This window comes from Mesoplodon mirus (assembly GCF_964341445.2).
Source record: "Mesoplodon mirus genome assembly, chromosome: 1".
In the NCBI taxonomy this organism is placed as follows: Eukaryota; Metazoa; Chordata; class Mammalia; order Artiodactyla; family Ziphiidae; genus Mesoplodon; species Mesoplodon mirus.
In genome coordinates this window covers 8,741,425-8,761,624 of record NC_138976.1, presented here as the reverse complement: position 1 = coordinate 8,761,624, position 20,200 = coordinate 8,741,425, and the positions used below count along the sequence as shown (strand labels likewise).

Sequence of the window (20,200 nt, the reverse complement as noted above, 5' to 3'; positions counted from 1 at the left end):
TTTGGGGAAGCATTGGAGCTGCCAGGTGTTGGAATTGAACCAGACCACCTGGTATTTTAGTTTCCTGTCTAATAATATGAAAGATAGGAAAAAGCCAGACACAAGAGTCCAATAAAAAAATCATTTGAGTGATTCTGGGAAGATGGCGGTGGCGGCAGCATAGTTCTTTATTCTCCCTGAATCCCCACGTAAAAACATCCAGAACAACTAGATAGCAAACCCTGAAACCCATGAGAAATATTTACAATAAAATTAGGTGTCAAGTTATCCCTATCAAACCCAAAATACAAATGGCTGGGGTACTCCATCAGTATCAAAAAGACCTGCAGAGTATCAGCTTCAGTATAAGAGAAAGCAGAAGTAAGTATTGGGGCATTTGACAGACTACAGAATAGGAGAACCCCAGAATTTCCATCAGGAATTCACTGGAAAGTTCGGCAGGTTAATGTGAGCATAGCAACTGAAATTGACAGAAATTTTGAACACTCAGATAATGGGTGGGTGGAAGAGATCCGTGGACTAGCCCTATGAGCTCTTGAGACCAACCAACCAGGGCTCACTTCCAGAAGAAGGCTCCATATCAAAGAGAAATTCAGTATGAGAGTGGACTGAAAATGATCAGGATAGGGAAAGTTAAGGAAAAAGGAGGTCTAAATAAATTGTGTGTGTGTGTGTGTGTGTGTGTGTGTGTGTGTGTGAGAAATCTCAAAAAACAACTGCATGTTGTTGAACACTACATGAAAGTAACCAAATGAAGCTATATGAAGTTAGAAAAGCTACCCTGAGCCATGTTCCCCTCTAGAAAATTAGGAAAACTAATTTTACATAAAAATAAGCAACAGAAAATTATTGATATCAAGTCTTTCAAAGTTATTATAAGAAAAAAAGAGTAAGGACAGAATTCTGTAGATAACAAAAGCATGCCAGAAAGACATGCCATAAAACATTTAAAAACTATAACCTTTCTATTTCAAAATAAGCTAAGAGAAGATATTAAGATCACACTGTAAGACATGAACAACATAAGTCTGAAATAGAAAAATCTCAGAAATGAGGTGGCAGAGTTAGGAAAGCATTGAAAATAAAAGTTATTTTGGAAATGAATGTTGAACTAGAAGGAACACAAGAATAGATAAACATAACAGAAAACGCCTTAAGGGAGGAAAAATTTTAAGATCAAAGTAAATGAAGAAAGAGATAATAAGACTTTGAAAAAAGTGATAGGACTTCCCTGGTGGTGCAGTGGTTAAGAATCTGCCTGTCAATGAAGGGGACACAGGTTCAAGCCCTGATCCGGAAAGATTCCCACATGCCGTGGAGCAACTAACCCCGTGCGCCACAACTACTGAGCCTGCGATCTAGAGTCCAGCTCTAGAGCCCACGAGCCACAACTACTGAGCCCACGTGCCACAACTACTGAAGCCTGTGCGTCTAGAGCCTGTGCCTTGCAACAAAGAGAAGCCACTGCAATGAGAAGCCCATGCACCACAACGAAGAGTAATCCCTGCTTGCTACAACTAGAGAAAGCCTGCATGCAACAACGAAGACACAACACAGCCATAAAAAAAGAAATAAATTGGGGGCTTTCCTGGTGGCACAGTGGTTGAGAGTCTGCCTGCCGATGCAGGGGACACGGGTTCGTGCCCCGGTCCAGGAAGATCCCACATGCCATGGAGCAGCTAGGCCCGTGAGCCATGGCTGCTGAGCCTGCGCGTCTGGAGCCTGTGCTCCGCAGCGGGAGAGGCCACAACAGTGAGAGGCCTGTGTACCGCAAAAATAAATAAATAAATAAATAAATAAATAAATAAATAAATTCATTAAAAAAAAGTGACAAATATTAATGATAAGCAAAGAAGATCCAACATACAGATAATGTAAATCCCTGAAAGAGGAGAATAAAAGGCAAGGAAACTGAACAAATACTTAAACTATAATTTAAGAAGATGTTCACAAAATAAAAAAAGATTCAAACCTACATATTGAAAGAATATACTGTTACTCCATCTTGGCTGGAACCCCTCCCCCCCACCAAGTTCATAACTCAGTTGAGGAATTCTAGCATTCCAATGACAAGGAGGATGACCCAACTCTGAACTAGATTTCCCCCTTGTATGTGACATTCCATTGATCCAATAAATAAATCTTGGCACTCAATGCAAGTTCTTGGTCATGCCTGGGCAACCCAGAATGGTCAATACCAAGATACAGTCTTGGTAAACTACTTGGGTGAGAAAATTATAGAGAAACTTGAGGAAAGTCAAGATAGTGGTTACTTTTGACAGGAGGGAGGGACTTGTGATTGGGACAAGGCACATGGAGGAACTCTTTTTTTTTTCTTAATTGTGGTGAACTATATGTAACACAAAAATTACCATCTTAACCATTTTAAGTGTACAGTTCAGTTGTGTTAATAAGTACATTCACACGACTGTGCAACCAATCTTCAGAGCTGTTTTCATCTTGCAGACCCGAAACTCTGTGCCCATTAAACAACTCTCCATTTCCCCCAGCCCCCACCATTTACTTTCTGTCTCTATGAATCTGACTACTCCAGGTATCTCATATAAGTGGAACAATACAGTGTGTGTTTGTCTTTTTGTAACTGGCTTATTTCACTTGGCATAATGTCCTTGAGGTTCATCTATGTTGTTGCATGTGTCAGAATTTCCTTTCTTTTTAAGGTCAAATAATACTTCATTGTGTGTATATACCACATTTCTGGGGTCCATTCTGCCATCGATTGGGGTGGCTGTTTCTTGACCTGGATGATGGTTATAAGGTGTTCGTCTTATAATTAAGTCATCAAACCATGCATTTGTTTAATGTGGTTTCCTGTTAATGTGTGTCATTTTATGGTCAAAAGGGTTACGATCATTTCAAAGGTCCTTATAGTTTTAGTGGGGCGCTCTGCAGCTAGACCTCAGTCCTTCTCCCCAGTGGCTGGAAGCAGAGCACAAAGCAAAGCAGGAACTTGTCTTTATCATCAGCAGGTCATGGACATTCTTCTAGATCAATATGTATAGATTTAATTCTCTGTTTTTAATAGCTGCATAATATTCCAGAGTCTGCATGTACCATAATTTTTTTCAACAAGTTCCCTTTTTGATGGCCTTTTAGATTACTTCCAGATTTTTACTACTACAAATAATTGTTCAGTAAACATCTATATTCATCTCTGTATCTAAATGTAGAGCTCTCTCTCTCTAATCTTCTTATATACCAGTGCTTTTCTTTCTGTATGAATTGGTATTGCTGTGTCAACAGTATGCTCATTTCAATTTTTAGGAGGTAATATCTAAACGTAGTGCCTGATCCTAGATGAGGAAAAACTTGCTGTAAAAGACAGTATTGGGATAATTAGCAAATTTTGAATGTGGACTGTATATTAGATAATACGGTTGTACCAATGATAAATTTCCTAAGTATAATAATTTTATCATTATGTAAGAGGATCATCTTGTTCTTGGGAAATAAAATGCTGAAGGATTAAGAGGTGAAGAGTCATAATATCTGTATTTTACTCTCAAATGGTTCAGAAAAAATGTGTGTGTATATAATTTTATATATATATATATAATTATATACATAAAAATAAAGCAAATGAGGCCAAATGTTAATAATGAAGCTAGGTGAAAGGTTATAGAATTTATCATATTATTCTTGCAAATTTTTTGTAAGTTTGACATTAAAAAATAAATTAAATGTTAAGAACTTTTTTTTTTTATGGGTTGCTGCCAGATTACTTTCCAAAAAGAACTGAGCAACTCATAGTCCCATTAGTGTGATGGCACTGATGGACCACAAATGGTGTCTTCCTCTTTAATTTGCATTTCCTTGACTATGATTCTAAAATTGTCAGACACAGCAGCTCTGGGAGTAGAAGCCGGAATGTATCTTTGGAGCTGATTACTTTTTGTTCCATGAGCCCTTCTGGGGCTCATTTGGATTGATCTAAATGCAAATTGAAAGATATCTTCTATTATAAGACATACCACTGATTTGCCAACAGCTTTCTTTGTTTATTTGGACTCGGGGAGAGCCTTACACTAAAAGGTTGTGGCTGGGAAGAGGGGATTTAGTCAGCCACTGTTAGAGGGCAAAACACTACATTCAACATATGCAAAAACCAGTTTGTTTTCTTTTTGGCTAATTTGCTGTCATTTGTCCACATAAAACCACCTCCTCTTTTTCTGTAGGGCTGTATTGTGACGCGATCCACTAGGTCTCTCCATTCTGAAGGCTTTATCTCTACAGAAACGTTCTGTAATATGTGGAGATTGGCCATTTCCTTAAAAAGCATGGATTTGTAGGGGGCCCTGGGCTAGGAGGGAGGAGGTGGGAGAAGGGGTTAGGGTAAAGGAAGGCATTGCCAGGTGACTAGCTTAATTGGACATCCTGTATTAAGGCTTTATTTTCAAAAATAAGGGGAAGCCATTAAGAGACTTGTTCCTGAGTGTCCTCATCACAGGCACGTGCCCTCACTACGGCAGGAACCACGAGGGCCTCATTGTCTTGTGTTTCTGTTGAGGCTGTGCCACACCCCTAGGAGCCTGGGAGCCAGCTGTGAAAAGGAGCAGGACCTGACCTTGCCCTCTGGTCCCCACTCCTACCCACATCCTCCCTTTTGGTAAAACTGCCTGCCTCCAACTTCTGGAGAAGGATTGCTCATCAGCAACCTTTTCTATGTGTGTTTGGCTTTGTAGTAAAATGACATGAAATTTATAATCTGATGATTTTACCTATCTATCTATGTATTCTTGCTCTGGACACTGCATCTTTTTTTGGCCAGAATCAAGAAGATAGAAATAGAGATTCTTCTGAAAACCCTCTGATTGTGTGTTTGGGACCAACCATTCCATTTTCAGTCTCGTGTCCTCTTGTGGTTTGTCTTGAATAAAATACCTGAACACATTTTCTGATTTATGGTCTGAGTGGGAATCAGAATATTTGAAACTCGGACCATCCAAAAAACTATGAAATGTAAAGTCACTATTTTAATACATCATTTGGAAATTCAGTAGCAAACCCTAGAACTGATGGCAGGATGGAAAGGAAGTTTTCTCATTTTCATATTAGCAGACTTTTGGTTCTTTTCCTAAGGGACATTGCAAGCATCCTGCCGGTTCTTCCGGATTAGGAGTTAACTTGAACTGTGGGAGAGATTTCCAAGGCCCTGTGAGCTCTCAGCTGAAATCTCCTGTGTTCACAAGGCCTTTCTGTTCCCCAGGATGGCAGAATTAATCCACGTGTGAGGAGCACTTGGCTAACAATCTCCACGGGTCTGGCAGGAGAAATGCCAGTCTGTTTGCACTGCCTGGGCCGGAGCTTAGGGCCCTGTAGCTCTGGGCCAGACACACAAGCCCGTGGGCTTCAGCACATAGTAACCACTCACGTTGTGCTGACGTCCAGGGCCCGCTTGCCACAGGTGGGTGGACCCAGAGGTGGAAGAGCTCGGACTCCCTGGTGCCATCCACGTCTCTGCTGAGCTTCCGTTAGTGGAGGCATTTCACCTCAGTGCCCATGACGAGCACCAGCCCCTTGGAGGGATGAAGCCACCTGCTTATTTCCGTCTCCTCCTCAGCCCTGGGGATGGTATGCTTTGGCCTGCATCCTGTGTTTCCCAGAAACCCACTGATCTTGGACCACCGTTAAATTGTGCCAAGAGGTGACCACAATTCTGCACTTGAGCCCTGGATTGTGGTTACAGCTGACATACCATGTGTGTTGCCATTTTTCTCCAATGTATTCTTGACACGAGATTTTTTCTCATGACAATATTTGCTGACTTGATGTAACAGCCTCCTTTAAGTATTTTTAGAGCAACTTTGAAGCATGGATGTTCAAACAAATTAATGGTCCCTTCTTTCCTAGCTCATGTATTGGGCAGGAGCCATAAGTTCATATGCCAGTACATGAGCCCATGTATGTGACTCCTCTTTTGCCAAAAAATTATGACATGTAAACATGTATATGATCTTTGTGAAAATGCAAGACAAGAGGTACAGAATACCTGGCACCTGTATGTGTACACACACATATATGTACACATATACATATATAGAGAGAGCATCTATTAGGTGCCAGGCATTCTGTACCTCTTGCCTTGAATTCTCACAACGATCCTATTAGATAGGGATTATTGTCACCATATTCTAGATGTGGCAGCTGAAACTGGGAGAGGTTAAAGTCATGTGTCAAAGAGGATATTGCTATTAAGTTATGGTATCCAGACACATGCCCAAGCCCCGTGGATTCCAGAACCCACGTCTGTTCAGTGCATCGTGTCCTCCCAGATGCCCTGTGTACAATGGACAGGTGTCTTCTCTCATTAGTGGGCATCCAGAAGCTCTCATCTCTCCTTTCCCTGGCCTGTCACAGAAGCATCTGTTAACTTGGTTCCTGGCATCCCATGTGACATATGGAGATAGGTATAGGTCATGTGAAGTCAGCGCAGTCCATGCCTTGGCCTGCAAAACTGTCAGCAATGACGCTTTCTCTTACTGTCACCTGATGAGCTTCTAGCGATGGGAGTAGATTTTTGACTGGATGTGTGTTTTCACTACTGACAAAACTAGTGCTTCTCAAGCTAGCTGTGATAAAGGACCAGTTTTTTCCTTTCCAATCAGTTAAGGACTGATACTTAAAAAAATACAATAAAAATGTCATGGGGATTGCTATAAAAGTTTCCAAATGCTTGCTCTCAAATTCCGTAATTATCTCATTGTGGGCTGGTGGAATAAACAGTTTGTGGTCCAACACTGGTCTGTGGATGTATCTTGAATAGCACTTTACCATATAATTTAGAGGAGGCTGAGGCTTCAGAAGAAACGTACACTTTCTATAAGCCACAATTAAAAAAAAAATTAAATTTACAGTAATAGATAGTGTCTCTGTTTAGCATGCTAACTTATAATATGGTGTCTGCAACTTTTTAAAATTGTAAAAGTAATTCATACTTGAAACAAAAACTCAAACAGAACGAAAATATCCAAACTTAAAATGTTCCCCTTACTTTCACTCCCACCCTCCGAACTACTATTATCAATTCTTTTTTAAAAATTAATTAATTAATTTATTTTGGCTGCGCTGTGTCTTAGTTGCAGCACGCGATATCTTTTAGTTGCGGCATGAGGACTTCTTAGCTGCGGCATGCATGCGGGATCTAGTTCCCCGACCAGGGAGTGAACCCGGGCCCCCTGCATTGGGAATGTGGAGTCTTACCCACTGGACCACCAGGGACGTCCCTCCATTCTTAACTTGGAAGTTCGTCTCATGTTCGAGAAGGAAGGGTGGATCAAGATTTATGAAGAGGGAAGGGATGGGCGAGGCATTTTCAAAATTTACCCAATTTTTTACTCTATCTTGATTTTTATTTCAAGGGGGGAAGTGCGACTTCTAAGCATCATACTTTATGACAACTTTGTTACTCTGTATAGTTTCAAAGTCACATGACAGCTGTGTTTGGTTTCCAGTATTTTCTAACCCCGATTCTCTTTTGTTGCAGAGCCAGATCACATTAATGGACATACCCGTGTTTAAAGCCATCCAGCCGGAGGTCTGTACCTTGTTCTTGACACTGTGCTACTAATGCTGGGGCCGGGAGGGGAGGATTTAGTCGGCCATGTTAGACTGACTCAGTTTCCCGGTTTCTCTCTTGAAGTCTCTGTAAACTCACCTTATTGATTTAAGCCCCCATTAAAGAGGGCGTCCAGGAGCTTTCCATTCTCAGAGGTGCTCACTCTTTGAGTCAGGTGTTTAGGTTCTCCAGAGGATGTCACTGCATTTGGCCCCCTCTGGCAGGGCTGTGGGCAGTCGGTGCCTACCGCCTTCACACCTGAGTCAGGCCTGACCACACTGATTCCTTTGCCCAGGCCACCTCGGCTGGAGACGCTCACTGTTGAGACAGAGATGGGAGAGAACGTTTCCTAGAGAGCCTTCTTTCTGTTGATGCCAAATTCTGGTGGTTGCCTTGTTTCTGATTTTGAAGCCAGTTGCCACAGCAAAACACATACATACTCATGTTAAAAGCATACATATATTTTTAGAAACAGCATATTCAATAAAGAGAAAAAAAGTTGATTTTAGTCTTCAAAAAAAAATCCCTGGAAATGTTTAGCAGTTGATAACGAGGCTTTACAGTTATTTTAGTCAGGGTCCTGGTTTTGTTATCAAGTAATAGAAATCCATTTCGCGTAGCTGAGTAGGCAGAAGAATAATTTGTTGCAAGCATAAAGGGGGCACTTTCAGAAGCTATGGCATGGAGTTCGGGCAGCCTGAAGAGCCGAGCAGGACGCAAGCCCTCTCCCTGCTCCCCGCCTCGCCTCTGCTTTTCCCTCTCCTCTGCTTTCCCCTCTCCTCTCTCTCCTGCCCTCTGTCCTGTCTGCCCCTGTGGTCCAACCTGGCCTCCCCAAAGGGCCCATATTTATGTGATGCCGTGGAAGCCACCTTCCACACCTGAACCAGCAAATCTTAGTCCAGCCCCACTGAGTCCTGTGTCCAGTGCTGGTTCAGAGACTCAGGTCAGGAGTAGGTGGCCAAGATGAGCGAGAACAGCTGAGAGGACCCAGCCTTGTGAGTGGGGTGCAGATTTCAGAGAAGAGGGGTGTGGGTGGGGGATATGTCAAAACTATGGTGTGAATTCCAGAACACCACTCTGAACATGATGCCCTTCTTACAGACTTTGAGAAGAAGAGCATATTTTAATACAAAGCCAGACAAAGGATCCAGGCCTTCCTAGAGCTGGCATCCAACCCACTACAAATCAGGGGGAAACTAATATTGCTAGCTGCACTCAGCGTTTGTGTGAAGACGTGGCAGTGATTTGTATTTCGGTGTGTGTGTGTGTGTGTGTGTGTGTGTATTCATTAGGTTTGGGGGGCAGAACTATGTTTGCTTTTTTGAACTGGCTGACTTCAGTCTTTTTCTATTTTCTTCTAATGTGGGATTACACATTCTTTCTAATTAAAAACAAAAACAAAAACAGAAAACAACCCAACACACTACATCTTGGAGCCTCTTGGGGAAGTAGTTGTGCGATGGTTGCCTTAGTTCTCAGCTGAACCTAGCTCTGCTCGTGTTCTCTGCTTAGCTTTGATCTGGAGCAGTTTAGACGCTTGGGTCTTTATTCTTTGTCCTGAGCATCAAGGAGGACAGCCCAGCCTGCTCTGAGCCCAGGGAGGCTGGGGTGGCTGTTCGGGCTGACTGCAGGAGGGAAGGGATGGGGAATTCTTCAGAGGCACAAGCAGGGGCAGACCGAGACTTTTCCCAGGGCACTGCAGTTCGGAAGGTGCCTCTTCCAGGGCATATCTCGTTTCAAGTTGTCACAAGACATTAAGGTGGAGATGTTTTGCTTTCAAGACCAGCTTGGAGCTGTGGTTCTCAATCGTGGCTGCACATCAGAATCACCTGGGCAGCCTTGGAGACACGGGGTGCCTGGACTCCACCCTAGACCATGGAATCTGAGTCTCTGGGTTAGAGTCTAGAACACAGTCAGCTGTGTTTTGTATAGAAGCTTACCAGGTGATTCTGCTGCAGAGTGAGGATTAAGAATGAACTGCTTCGAGGTATCTGGAGAAACCCTAAACTTTTATGTCTTAAATCTATGATATGTTAGCTAGAGACGGAAGAGTTTGTTACTCATTGCCATTGTCAAAACTGTGGTTAAAAGGAGCACCCTGGGAGCTGTCCCAGCTTTTCTGCTCTTGTTATTGCCGTTAGCAGACTGAAAACTGCAACTTTTCCCCTTGATGATGTCTGCCACGTTATGGCTGGACCACCCCAGCGTCAGAAGCACACGTATAAGGGACACTTGTAAGTTTGATGTAGACGAGACTTTCCAGGAAGCAGACGCCAGCATGTGAGAGCAAGATGGGCATTGTGAGTGTCTGGACTCCCAGAAGGTCAGGAAACCTGTGCCTTTCATTCCTGGCTGTGCATCAGAATCACTTGAGGAGCTCCGTAAAAAAAAAATCCAGATGCCTAGGCTTTATCCTTGGAGATTCTGATTCCATAGGGTTAGAGTGGGGCTGGGAATCCATTTCAGTCAGTTGTAGTCACTATTCTTTTTGATGCATAAATTATCCTGCCTCTAACCATTGGGAGCCCTTTCATGTCATCTCCTGTATCCTTTTAACATGATCCCATTATTTTTTGATAGCTTCCTTGCTCTTTGATACAACAAGGTATGCTAATTTCCTGCTGAAGACCTGGAATCAGGCATTCCCTCAGGGGTCCTGGTTCCTTTTAGTGGAGGGTAGTATTTAGAAACCTGCAGTCTGGGTGAGAGGATGTTCATTGCTACTGGATTGCCGTTGCTTTTAAGCCTTTTTGGTGGACGGGGCTAGGAAATATTTATTTTTTAAAAGGAAATGTCATGAGTTCATGATTGGGTAGGTAGTCCTTCCTTCCCTCCTCATCCTTGTCATGACTCCCCTGCGGGTGGTGTACATTTCCCCACCCCATGGACTTCGTGCCTGGCCCGTGACTTGGGCACAAGTGATGGGATGCAAGTGGTGAGCTGAGGCAGTAAGAGGCAGGAAGCTTCACCAGCCGTCTCGGAACCTCCACTCTCTGTGAGGGACCCATAGCTATTGTGCATTTAGCCCGAGTCCCCAAATGAGGACATTAAAGATGACCTGACCCCAACCCAAAGCCTGAATTCCAGGCTAACCTGGCACAGCCCAGCCAACCCGGCAAAGATTAGCTGAACTGCAGTCACTCGGCTGACCGATGAGCATGAAATAAATGTTGTCTTTGTGAGCCTCTGAGATTTCAGGATTGTTCGTTAGACCACTTTATCGTGTGGAAACACGACCAGTACAACGTTGACCTTTCCCTCTTACATTCCAGGATTCAAATCTAACATTCCAGGATTGTTAACTTAATTCCCTTGGTTTTTATATGTTTTCTTTTACACTGACAATTCTGGTTCCTAACAACAATAAATAATGACTTTTTTTGTATTATCTCATCATATATACGTATAATAGTTTTAAAATAATAATATCAGTATTACTGTTGACCAGCAGACTACTAGTTAAATTTGAGCATTTCTTTGCAGTTCTGTTTGTCTTTAGTTCCTTTTCTTCTCTCCCTCCTACCACTTACACATGCAGGTGGGCCTCCCTCCTTGGCTTCTCCCAAAGGTCTTTGGAAGCACCAGGGCAGAGAAGGAGTTTATGCCCACTTGGTTCTGAAGGGTGGCATCCTGAGAGACCCTGTTGTCATCCCAGTGCCTGGAACACAGTAGATACTCAGTTAATATGTGCTGAATGAGTGAAGGGTGATGACTGATTGAATGAGAGGAGAAGCGCTGTAGCAGAACGTTATCTGACCAAGTTTAGGCACATGGCCAAGGAGGGTGTACCAAGTAAGGGGACGTGATCACCCGGGTGCCTGTTTTGTGGTGTAACCACTTCCCCCAAAGCAAGGGTTTTGTCTGGTGAGCTCAGTCTTTGAAGATTCAGATTTCCAACTGCTGTTGATAACTGAGGGTAGAACTGTGGCTTCTGCTCATTTCTGCAAGGGGGACCGCAAGAGCATCGGCCCAGGGCTTAGAGGAAGCCAGGCAGATGGTGAGTTAAGGATTGGCAGAGAGCAAGGAAAGTGGAAGTTAGCAAATACGGAACCATAACTGCCCGGTTCCCCAGTGACTCCAACAAGTGACCAATTTTACCAAAAACTGGCGCGTTAACGCAGATACAACTTTGTAGCATAATAGCTCACAGCTGTGTTTAACTTACTAGCTGTGGCCTAGAACCCCATCCCCACCGTGGTGGATTGGGCTGCAGGGCTGGGTGGGTTCCTGGCTGCCGTGGCTCGGGGTGGGGCTGCACTGTGAAGGAGGGCTTTCTGAGGGGTCCTGGTGGCAGCAGCCATTTTCAGGGTGGCATTTTCCCCCCAGCCTTACCTACCAAATCTGTCTGTCATGATGCCCACCTCCCAGCCTGTGGAATCGGAGGCCCAACAGTTTCTCAGAGACCAGCTTGAACGTCAGAATTGTTTTTGTCATTAGTTTTAACGTGGAGCATCAAGGGGGAACTGCTGTTCTTAGAATGTGCTGAAAATGTGCACGCTCTGCACTTGACTCAGCCCACTTTCTATCCAAGCCCAGCTGCTAGGCCCACTGGTGCTGCCCGGTGTGCTGGAGAGCACGGGCTCAGTCTGGCAAGGCTTTGTGCAGTCCCAGCTTCACCCTTCCTTCCTAGCTTGGACTGTGGACAAGTTACTCATTCTCCTTATGCTTCAATTTTCTCATGTGTAAAATGGTAGTTTTCACCTTACAATGGGCGAGTAAGAACTCAGGGCAATGCCTGCATATGCTAAGTTCCCAGTAACTTGTGGCTGTAATTTCTCACCGGTGCATATTTTGAATAGGTTCTGTGCATTTTTTTAATATTTATTTTTATTTATTTATTTGGTTGCACCGGTCTTAGTTGCAGCAGGCAGGCTCCGTATTTGTGGCATGCGCACTCTCAGTTGTGGCAGGCATGTGGGATCTAGTTCCCTGACCAGGGATGGAACCCAGCCCTGCTGCATTTTTTAAAAAATATTTATTTATTTATTTATTTGGCTGCATTGGGTCTTCATTGCTGCATGCAGACTTTCTCTAATTGTGGTGAGCAGGGGCTACTCTTCATTGGGCAGCATAGGCTTCTCATTGTGGTTGCTTCTCTTGTTGTGGAGCTCGGGCTCTAGGTGCGTGGGCGTCAGTTGTTGTGGCATGTGGGCTCAGTAGTTGCGGTGTTCGGGCTCAGTAGTTGTGGCTCGCGGGTTCTAGAGTGCAGCCTCAGTAGTTGTGGTGCACGGGCTTAGTTGCTCCATGGCATGTGGGATCTTCCCAGACCAGGGATCGAATCCATGTCCTCTGCATTGGCAGGTGGATTCTTCACCACAGTGCCATGAGGGAAGTCTGGGTTCTGTGCTTTTTGGACGTGAGATCATGCTCCAAAGAACATTCAGTGATGCCTGGGTGGGAGCCAGTGGCCCAGAGGAGGTGATGCTCTGAGTAGCAGAGTGGTTAAGAGCACTGTACTTAGAATCCTTCAGACCCAAGTTCACACCCTAGTTCCCTGGGTGGCGGGGAGGCTGCCGTCTACATGGAGACTCACACCACGGTGACCTGGGGGCCATGCGAAGACTGCGTGGGAAGACTCTCTCTGCCTTAGAGTCAGGACACTGGCACTGAGCCTTGAAGGCTGAAAGGGATCGTATCTGAGGGCTGATTCAAGGAATGGGATGGGAGTGGGAAGGGCGTTTCAGGCAGGGTGAATAACTCACTGAAAAGGCAGATAGTATATTTACCAAAGTTTAACACTACTTTTAGTGCCTGGCTTCTGGGGAGAAAAACCGGTGAGCCCATTGTTCTCTTGGTTCTGTGTTCCTCAGGGGCATGGTTTCCGGGGATGTGGGCGTGCTCACCAGAGGTCAGTGTGTCACTCTCTTGCTGACTGGCAGCTGGGGGTGTGCAGGGTCTCAGAGGCATGTGGATGGGTGTCCAGCAGGCCCGAGTGTGATGGAAACAAACTGCGGTGGGTACCAAACTCAGTGAGGTAGAAGGTGTCTCCGTGTGCCTGTGGTTTCCAGTCTTGCTGTCCCTGCCGACATTGCTCCATCCCCGCTGCCGGATTTCCCAGTAGTCAGGCGGACCTTCACTCATTCACTTCTTCATCTGTCTACTGTGCCACATGCTGGAGGGACAGAGACAGAGGGGACATGGGCACCATCCAGTGAGAGTGAGGGGCGGACATGTAAACGGACAGTGGACAAGAGGCATTTGGGGCTGGCAGGGCCTCGAGGAGAGGGTGGCGGGTAGAGGGGTCAGGAGGCAGAGCTTTAGCTTGTTAACCTTGGGGGTTCACGGAGGGGTTTCAAAAGGGGAGTGACATGGACAGATTTGTATTTTAGGGTGTTCGTTCTAACTGCGGAGACAGAGCCCACTGCAGTCAGGGAGACCGGTCTGGGGAGTGTGCAGCCGTGGGTGGGAGGCAAGGGTGGTAGTGATGGCGGGGAGGGGCCTGGCCCTAGACTGAATAGGGGGCTGCTGTGAGGGCCGAGGCAAGAAGACACAGCAGACAGAGGGGTGCACTCTGCGTGTGGGGAGCAGAGGGCAGAGAAGGAGGCAGAGGAAGCGGCCCTGGAGGCAGGAGGAGGCCCAGGGAGCCCAGTGTCCTGATGTCGAGCAGGGTGGTGGGCAGCGTTTTGTCCAGGGGAGGGAGGCCAGGAGGTCCTGGAAGGAGAAGGATTTCAGAGTTCAGGGTCAGAGGTGGGGTCGCTCTGGTGACTGTGCTTGAAGGGGTGATGGCTGTGCTTGTGGGTAGCTGAGGTGGAGGGGGATGAAAGTCTTTCCAGGGGGAGGTTGAGGTGCATTGTGACCCAGAATTGAAAGGACACCACCCAGTGTACAGACCTCCCCAGAGATGATGGCAGGAGAGTGGGAGGAGGAAACTGTGAGCCAGAGCTGAAGGCGAGAGCATCCTGGGCTCGGGAGCCGACGGCAACGTGCAGGGGAGATGGAAGGGCCCAGAAATGGCTCAGAAGAAAGCTGCAGGCCTAGACTGGAGCCTCGTGAGGGAAGGAACCAGAGTGTCACCAGCACCTGACACTTGGGTTTGAGGCACAGGCCAGGTGCTGAGTGTCAGTGGAAGGCAGGCAAGGGGTGTTCCAGCTGGGCATGCATCCTGGATCCTCGCTCGCCTCCTCCCTGCGGCCCTGGGGGGAGCCTGGGATTTAAAGGGGATATGTATATGTATAGCTGATTCACTTTGTTATAAAGCAGAAACTAACACTCCATTGTAAAACAATTATACTCCAATAAAGATGTAAAAAAAAAGTTACCTCAAAAACAAACAAACAAACAAATAAATAAAGGGCAGATCCGGTGAGAAGGAGGCGGTGGGAGTGCATTAAGAAATGTTTTGGGAAAATGGAGGCGGTATCCAGATAGAACGCTTGTCCTTGGGCGGCACTCACTCTAGAGAGATTTGGTTTCACCCTTCCCCAAATCAGGGCTTGAGTCCTCGGGGCCTGGCTGGACCGGCATCTGCTGGTCTGCCGAGGAATGGAAGACTCCCCACTGAAGTACACGGTTTCCTCTGGGCCACATGACACGTTGCAGTTCAGGAAAACACCGCCTGTGGGTTCAGGAACCTGACCCTCTGGCCTTTTGTCTGGATACCATTTGCTTGCTCTGAAGAAGCGGGCATTCCAGAAAGCAGAGGTCAGTGTTGGATGTCGGACAAACCCTGTGTGTCTTTGCTGCTCCTTGGAATCACAGCGTTTGGCCCTGGGAGAAGGGAAGAACGTTGCCAGCAAGGCAGTTTTTTGTAGAGGAGATCGGTTTCGCTGACATCATTAAAACCCCTCTTTCAGGTCACATGCTGGGCCATTTTCTCAGACCATTTCCCTCCACTGACGCAGCCTAGCCTAAGCCACTGCCATCTCTCCTCCGATCACATCTCCCCACGTTCAATCCCGGCCCCTCAACCTCCTCTCTGTATTTGGAGACATCTCTCTAAAGCCAAAATCCGACTGTGTCCCTGTCCTACCTAGAACCCTCTGGGGTTCAGTGCTCCTAGGCTGCCGACCTGCCTCTTTTACCCAGCCGGCCAGGCTCTGCATGATGGGCCAGCCGTAGACCTCCTGCCACAGCCCACCGCTCCATGCTGCCCCGCGGCCTCCCTGGTCTCCCTGCCTTCCCATGTGCTGTGCTCTCCACCTGGAATGCCCACCTCTTCCCCATCACAGGCGACTCCTCCTCCTCTGTCAGGAGATGCAGTGAGCAGCTTAGATCCCAGGGCGCTGCAGGTTCCCCTCGGTTCCCTCTCACCTCACCATCTACCACCGCTCGTGTACAATGCTCTTCACCACTGTGCTAAAATGTCACGACTTTGGAAAGTCTGAACGATTAGTGTTTCAGGTCTGTCTCCCTCCTAGATTATAAACTCCACGGATGCAGGGATCATGCCGGTACCCCATAGCCTGTGACCTGGCACAGTGCCTGATGTTATTTGTTGAATATATGTAGGATGTAGGAGTAAGAATAATAATAGTATGGTCCCACTGAATACTCTCGCCGTCTACGCTCTCCTGTCTCTTTGTTAAAAAAACGGGATCAGGTAGTAGGGGGTGAGCCAGCTGCCCTCCAGTTGGGCCGAGGCCTGGGGAGGACGGCTCCAGCGTTTCAGTGTTGATGTTAGTTAGCAACAGAAGCCTGGGCAGCTGTCTTTCTCATCTGTTACTGCTCTGAGTTTGCATTTGTTATTTGCTTCGCATTTCCTAGTAATCACTCCATCCTTTGTAAGGATTTCTTGTCACAGTGAAAACAAAGTGGGAACGGGCTTTCCCCCAGCTCCCCTCGTGATGGAGACAGAGGTTGGAGTCCCTCTCTGGGCCCCAGAGAAAGACCTGCCTGAAGGGTGGGGAGAGCCGTCTGGGGCAGGAGTCGGGTCTGGCTGCAGACCTAGGCCAGCAGCACATTTGATCCAGTGAAACCAACACTGCAATTTCCAGACTCATTTTTTCTCCCTTCTTGAGTGTGGGTATGACATTAGTGCTGGTTAGAAACCAAATTTCCTTTTAAATGAATTAATAACACAAAACAGAACATTTGGCGAACAGCTGTTTTCGTCCATGGGGACTTGCCTCCTGGTTGTGATTCTGTCTGCGAGAAAAACAGGGTTTGCTTAGACTCTTGCTGCAGGAGCAACTGCCTGATTGCAGGCAGTTTGGTGGGATGGGAGGCTCATGCTTCCGAGGCAGGAAGATCTGCATGTGAAGCCTGGCTCCGCTGCTCTCCAGCTGTGTGATCATGGCAGGTTCATTTACCTCCCTGGGCCTCATCTCCTTCATTGTAAAATGGAAACGATGCCCGTCTCACAGTGCTGTGATGCTTCAAGGAGATCACATGGGCAGGCAGCCTGGTGCACAGCAGAAACTCAACAAGCTATTTCTCCTCTTTTGAGAGAGGTCAGTGATGTAATAAGGAGAAAAGCAACGACAGGCTAATAAGTCAAGCTTAGAAGGGCCCTGGGCCCAGCAGTGTGTCGAAATCTCTGAGGAAGGACCTTTTGACACTGCTGTTCCCTAACTCCAGCCACAGTGGCACATTATGGGGTCAGTACTTGTCAGGAGTTGTTGGATGAATGAGAGGCAGGTAGAGGAGCATTTCCTTTGGGGCTCTGGAGTGAGAAGGACTAGGTTTGTATCTCTGGGACCATGCTTAAGTCACTTAATCACCCCAAGGCTCAAGTCACATGTCTGCAAAATGGAGCTGATGATATGACTACCTCAAAAAGTTGGACCTGAGGACGGAGTGAGATTTTTTCAGCCTTATTGAGGCATAATTGACATATAATAAATCATGCATAAATAAAGCCAATAAGTTGATGAGTTTGGATGTATGTATATACATGTGAAACCATCATCACATCAAGATAATAAACATACCCATCACCCAGAAAGTTTCTCTGTGCTCCTTGCAGCCCCTCCCTCCTCTCCACTCCCACCGCTGTCTTCTTAAAATCAGGTAATATAAGTCCTTAAAATGTGTTCTTCTATTTCAAAATTGTTTTGGCTATTCTAGTCCTTTGCATTTCCATAGGAATTTTAAAATCAGCTTGTTAGGTTTTACAAAACTTGCTAGGCTATGATTGTGATTGGGTTGACTCCATAGATCAATCTGGGGAAAACTGGCATCTTAACAATACTGGGTCCCTGGAACCATGAACATAGTATGCACATCCATGTATTTAGGTCTTCTTTAAGTTATTTTAGTAATGCTATATACTTTTCAGTGTATAGGTCTTACACATCTTTTGTCAGATTTATTCCTAAGTATTTCATTTTCTATGCTGTTGTAAATGTTATTTTATTTAAATTCCAATTGTTCATTACTAGTTTATAGAAATGTGACTGATTTTTGTAAATTGACCTGTATCCTACAACTTTGCTAAACTCACTTATTCTAGGAGCTTTTTTTGTAGATTCTATAGGATTTTCTACAAGATGATGATAGCTCTGTGAATAACAACAGTTTAATTTCTTTCTTTCTAAACTAGATGCTTTTATTTCTTTTCCTTGTCTTATTAACTGGCTATAATCTCTAGTACCATGTTGAGCAGAAGCGATGAGAGCAGATATCCTTGGCTTGTTTCTAGTCTTAGAGGAAAAGTGGTCTTTCATTTTTAAGTATGATATTAGCTGTAAACTGTAGGTTTTTCATACATGGCTTTTATCAGATTGAGGGTGTTCCCTCCTAATCCCAATTTGCTGAGAATTTTTGTCTGGAATGGGTATTGGGTTTTATCAAATGTTTTTCCTACATCTAATGAGATAATCATTTTTTTTTTCAGTCTGTTGCTAAGGAGAATTACATGATGGATTTTTTGAATGCATTCCTGTGATAAACCCCACTTGGTCATGATGTAGAATCCTTTTTGTATATTGTTGGATTTAATTTGCTAAAATTTTGCTAAGAATTTTTGCATCTGTGTTCATGATGAGGAATACTGGTCTGTATTTTTCTTTCCTTGAAATGTCTTTTTCTGGTTTTAATATCAGTTTTTTTAATATCTGGTTTTAATATATTTCTGGTGTTATACTGACCTCATAAAACAAGTTAGGAAGCATTCTTTCCTTTTCAATTTTCCAGAAGAGTTTATGTAGAATTGGTATGATTTCTTTTGTAAATATTTGGTAGATTTCACCCGTAGAGCCATCTGGACCTGGAGTTTTCTTTGTGGAAAGGTTTTTGTTTTTTTCCTTTTAAATAGACTACTTTTAAGAGCAGTTTTAGCTCACAGCAAAACTGAGCAGAAATTAGAGAGTGTTCCCATATACCCCTTGTCGCCCCCCGACCCCCAACCGTTTTCCCCACTATCAACATCCCCATCAGAGTGGTACATTTGTTTCATTGATGAACCTACATCATTATTACCCAACATCCATAGTTTACATTAGGGTTCACTCTTGGAGAACCCTTGTACATTTTATGGGTTTTGACAAATGCATAATGACATGTATCCACCACTATAGTATCATAGAGAATAGTTTCCCTGCCCTAAAAATCCTTTCTCTATGCATCCCTCTCTGTCCCCCTTGGCAACCACTGACCTTTTCAGTGTCTCCATAGCTTTGCCTTTTCCAGCCTGTCATAGAGTTGGAATCATACAGTTTTATGGCCTTCTTTCACTTAGTAATATGCATTTAAGGCTCTTCCATGTCTTTTCATGGCTTGATTAACATTTCATTTTAGCACTGAATAATATTCGATTGTCTGGATGTACCACAGTTTATCCATTCACCTGTCTTACTGAGAGACATCTTGGTTGCTTCCAAGTTTTGGCAATTATGAATGAAGCTGCTATAAACATCCAAATGCAGTTTTTTTGTGTGTAGATATAAGTTTTCATCCCCTCTGGCTAAATACCATGGAGTGCAATTGCTAGATTACTGTGGAACGGTTTTTAACTATGAATTCAATTTCTCTAATAGATGTAGAGTACTCATGTAGTATATTTCTTTTTTTTTAGTGAGCTTTGGTTGTGTTTTTCAGTGAGTTTGTCTATTTTATCTAAGTTGTTAAATTTATTCCCATGAAGTTGTTCATAATATTCCCTTACCCTTTTAATATCTATAGGATCTGTAATCATTTCCACTCTCTCATTCCTGGTATTGATAATTTATGTCTCCTTTTTTCTGATCAGTCTGGCTAAGTTTATCAATTTTATTGATCTCAGAAAAACAGCATTTGCTTCCATTAGTTTTTTTCTATTGCTTTTATGTTTTGTAATTCATTGATTTCTGTTCATATTTTTTTAAAAAAACATTTCCTTTCTTCTGCTCACTTTGGGTTTAATTCACTCTTCTAGCTTCTTAAAGTGGAAGCTGAGGTCAATGATTTGAGACCTTTCTTCATTTCTAATGTAGGCATCTGGTGCTATAAATTTCCTTTTAAGCATTGCTTTAGCTTTATCCCATACATTTTGATATTTTGGACTTCCACTTTCATTCAGTTCAAAATGTTTTCTAATTTTCCTTTTTTTTTTTTTTTTTTTTTTTTTTTTGCGGTACGCGGGCCTGTCACTGTTGTGGCCTCTCCAGTTGTGGAGCACAGGCTCCGGACGCGCAGGCTCAGCAGCCATGGCTCATGGGCCCAGCCACTCCACGGCATGTGGGATCTTCCCAGACCGGGACACAACCC

At 44.7% G+C, this 20,200-nt stretch overlaps 1 protein-coding gene across 8 annotated transcripts in view; it reads left to right on the top strand.

Annotated features, from left to right (window-relative positions):
• The window catches only part of RALGPS1 (Ral GEF with PH domain and SH3 binding motif 1), a 289,045-nt gene that overhangs the window by 50,186 nt on the left and 218,659 nt on the right, over nt 1–20,200 (top strand). For 7 of the 8 annotated variants that reach the window (XM_082622855.1, XM_082622854.1, XM_082622858.1 and 4 more), the window contains one exon: nt 7,505–7,555. The exons of the other annotated variant lie outside the window; for it this stretch is intronic. In XM_082622855.1, coding sequence (XP_082478981.1) covers nt 7,505–7,555 — 51 coding nt within the window. The remainder of the gene's footprint in view (nt 1–7,504; nt 7,556–20,200) is intronic. 8 annotated transcript variants of the gene reach the window in all.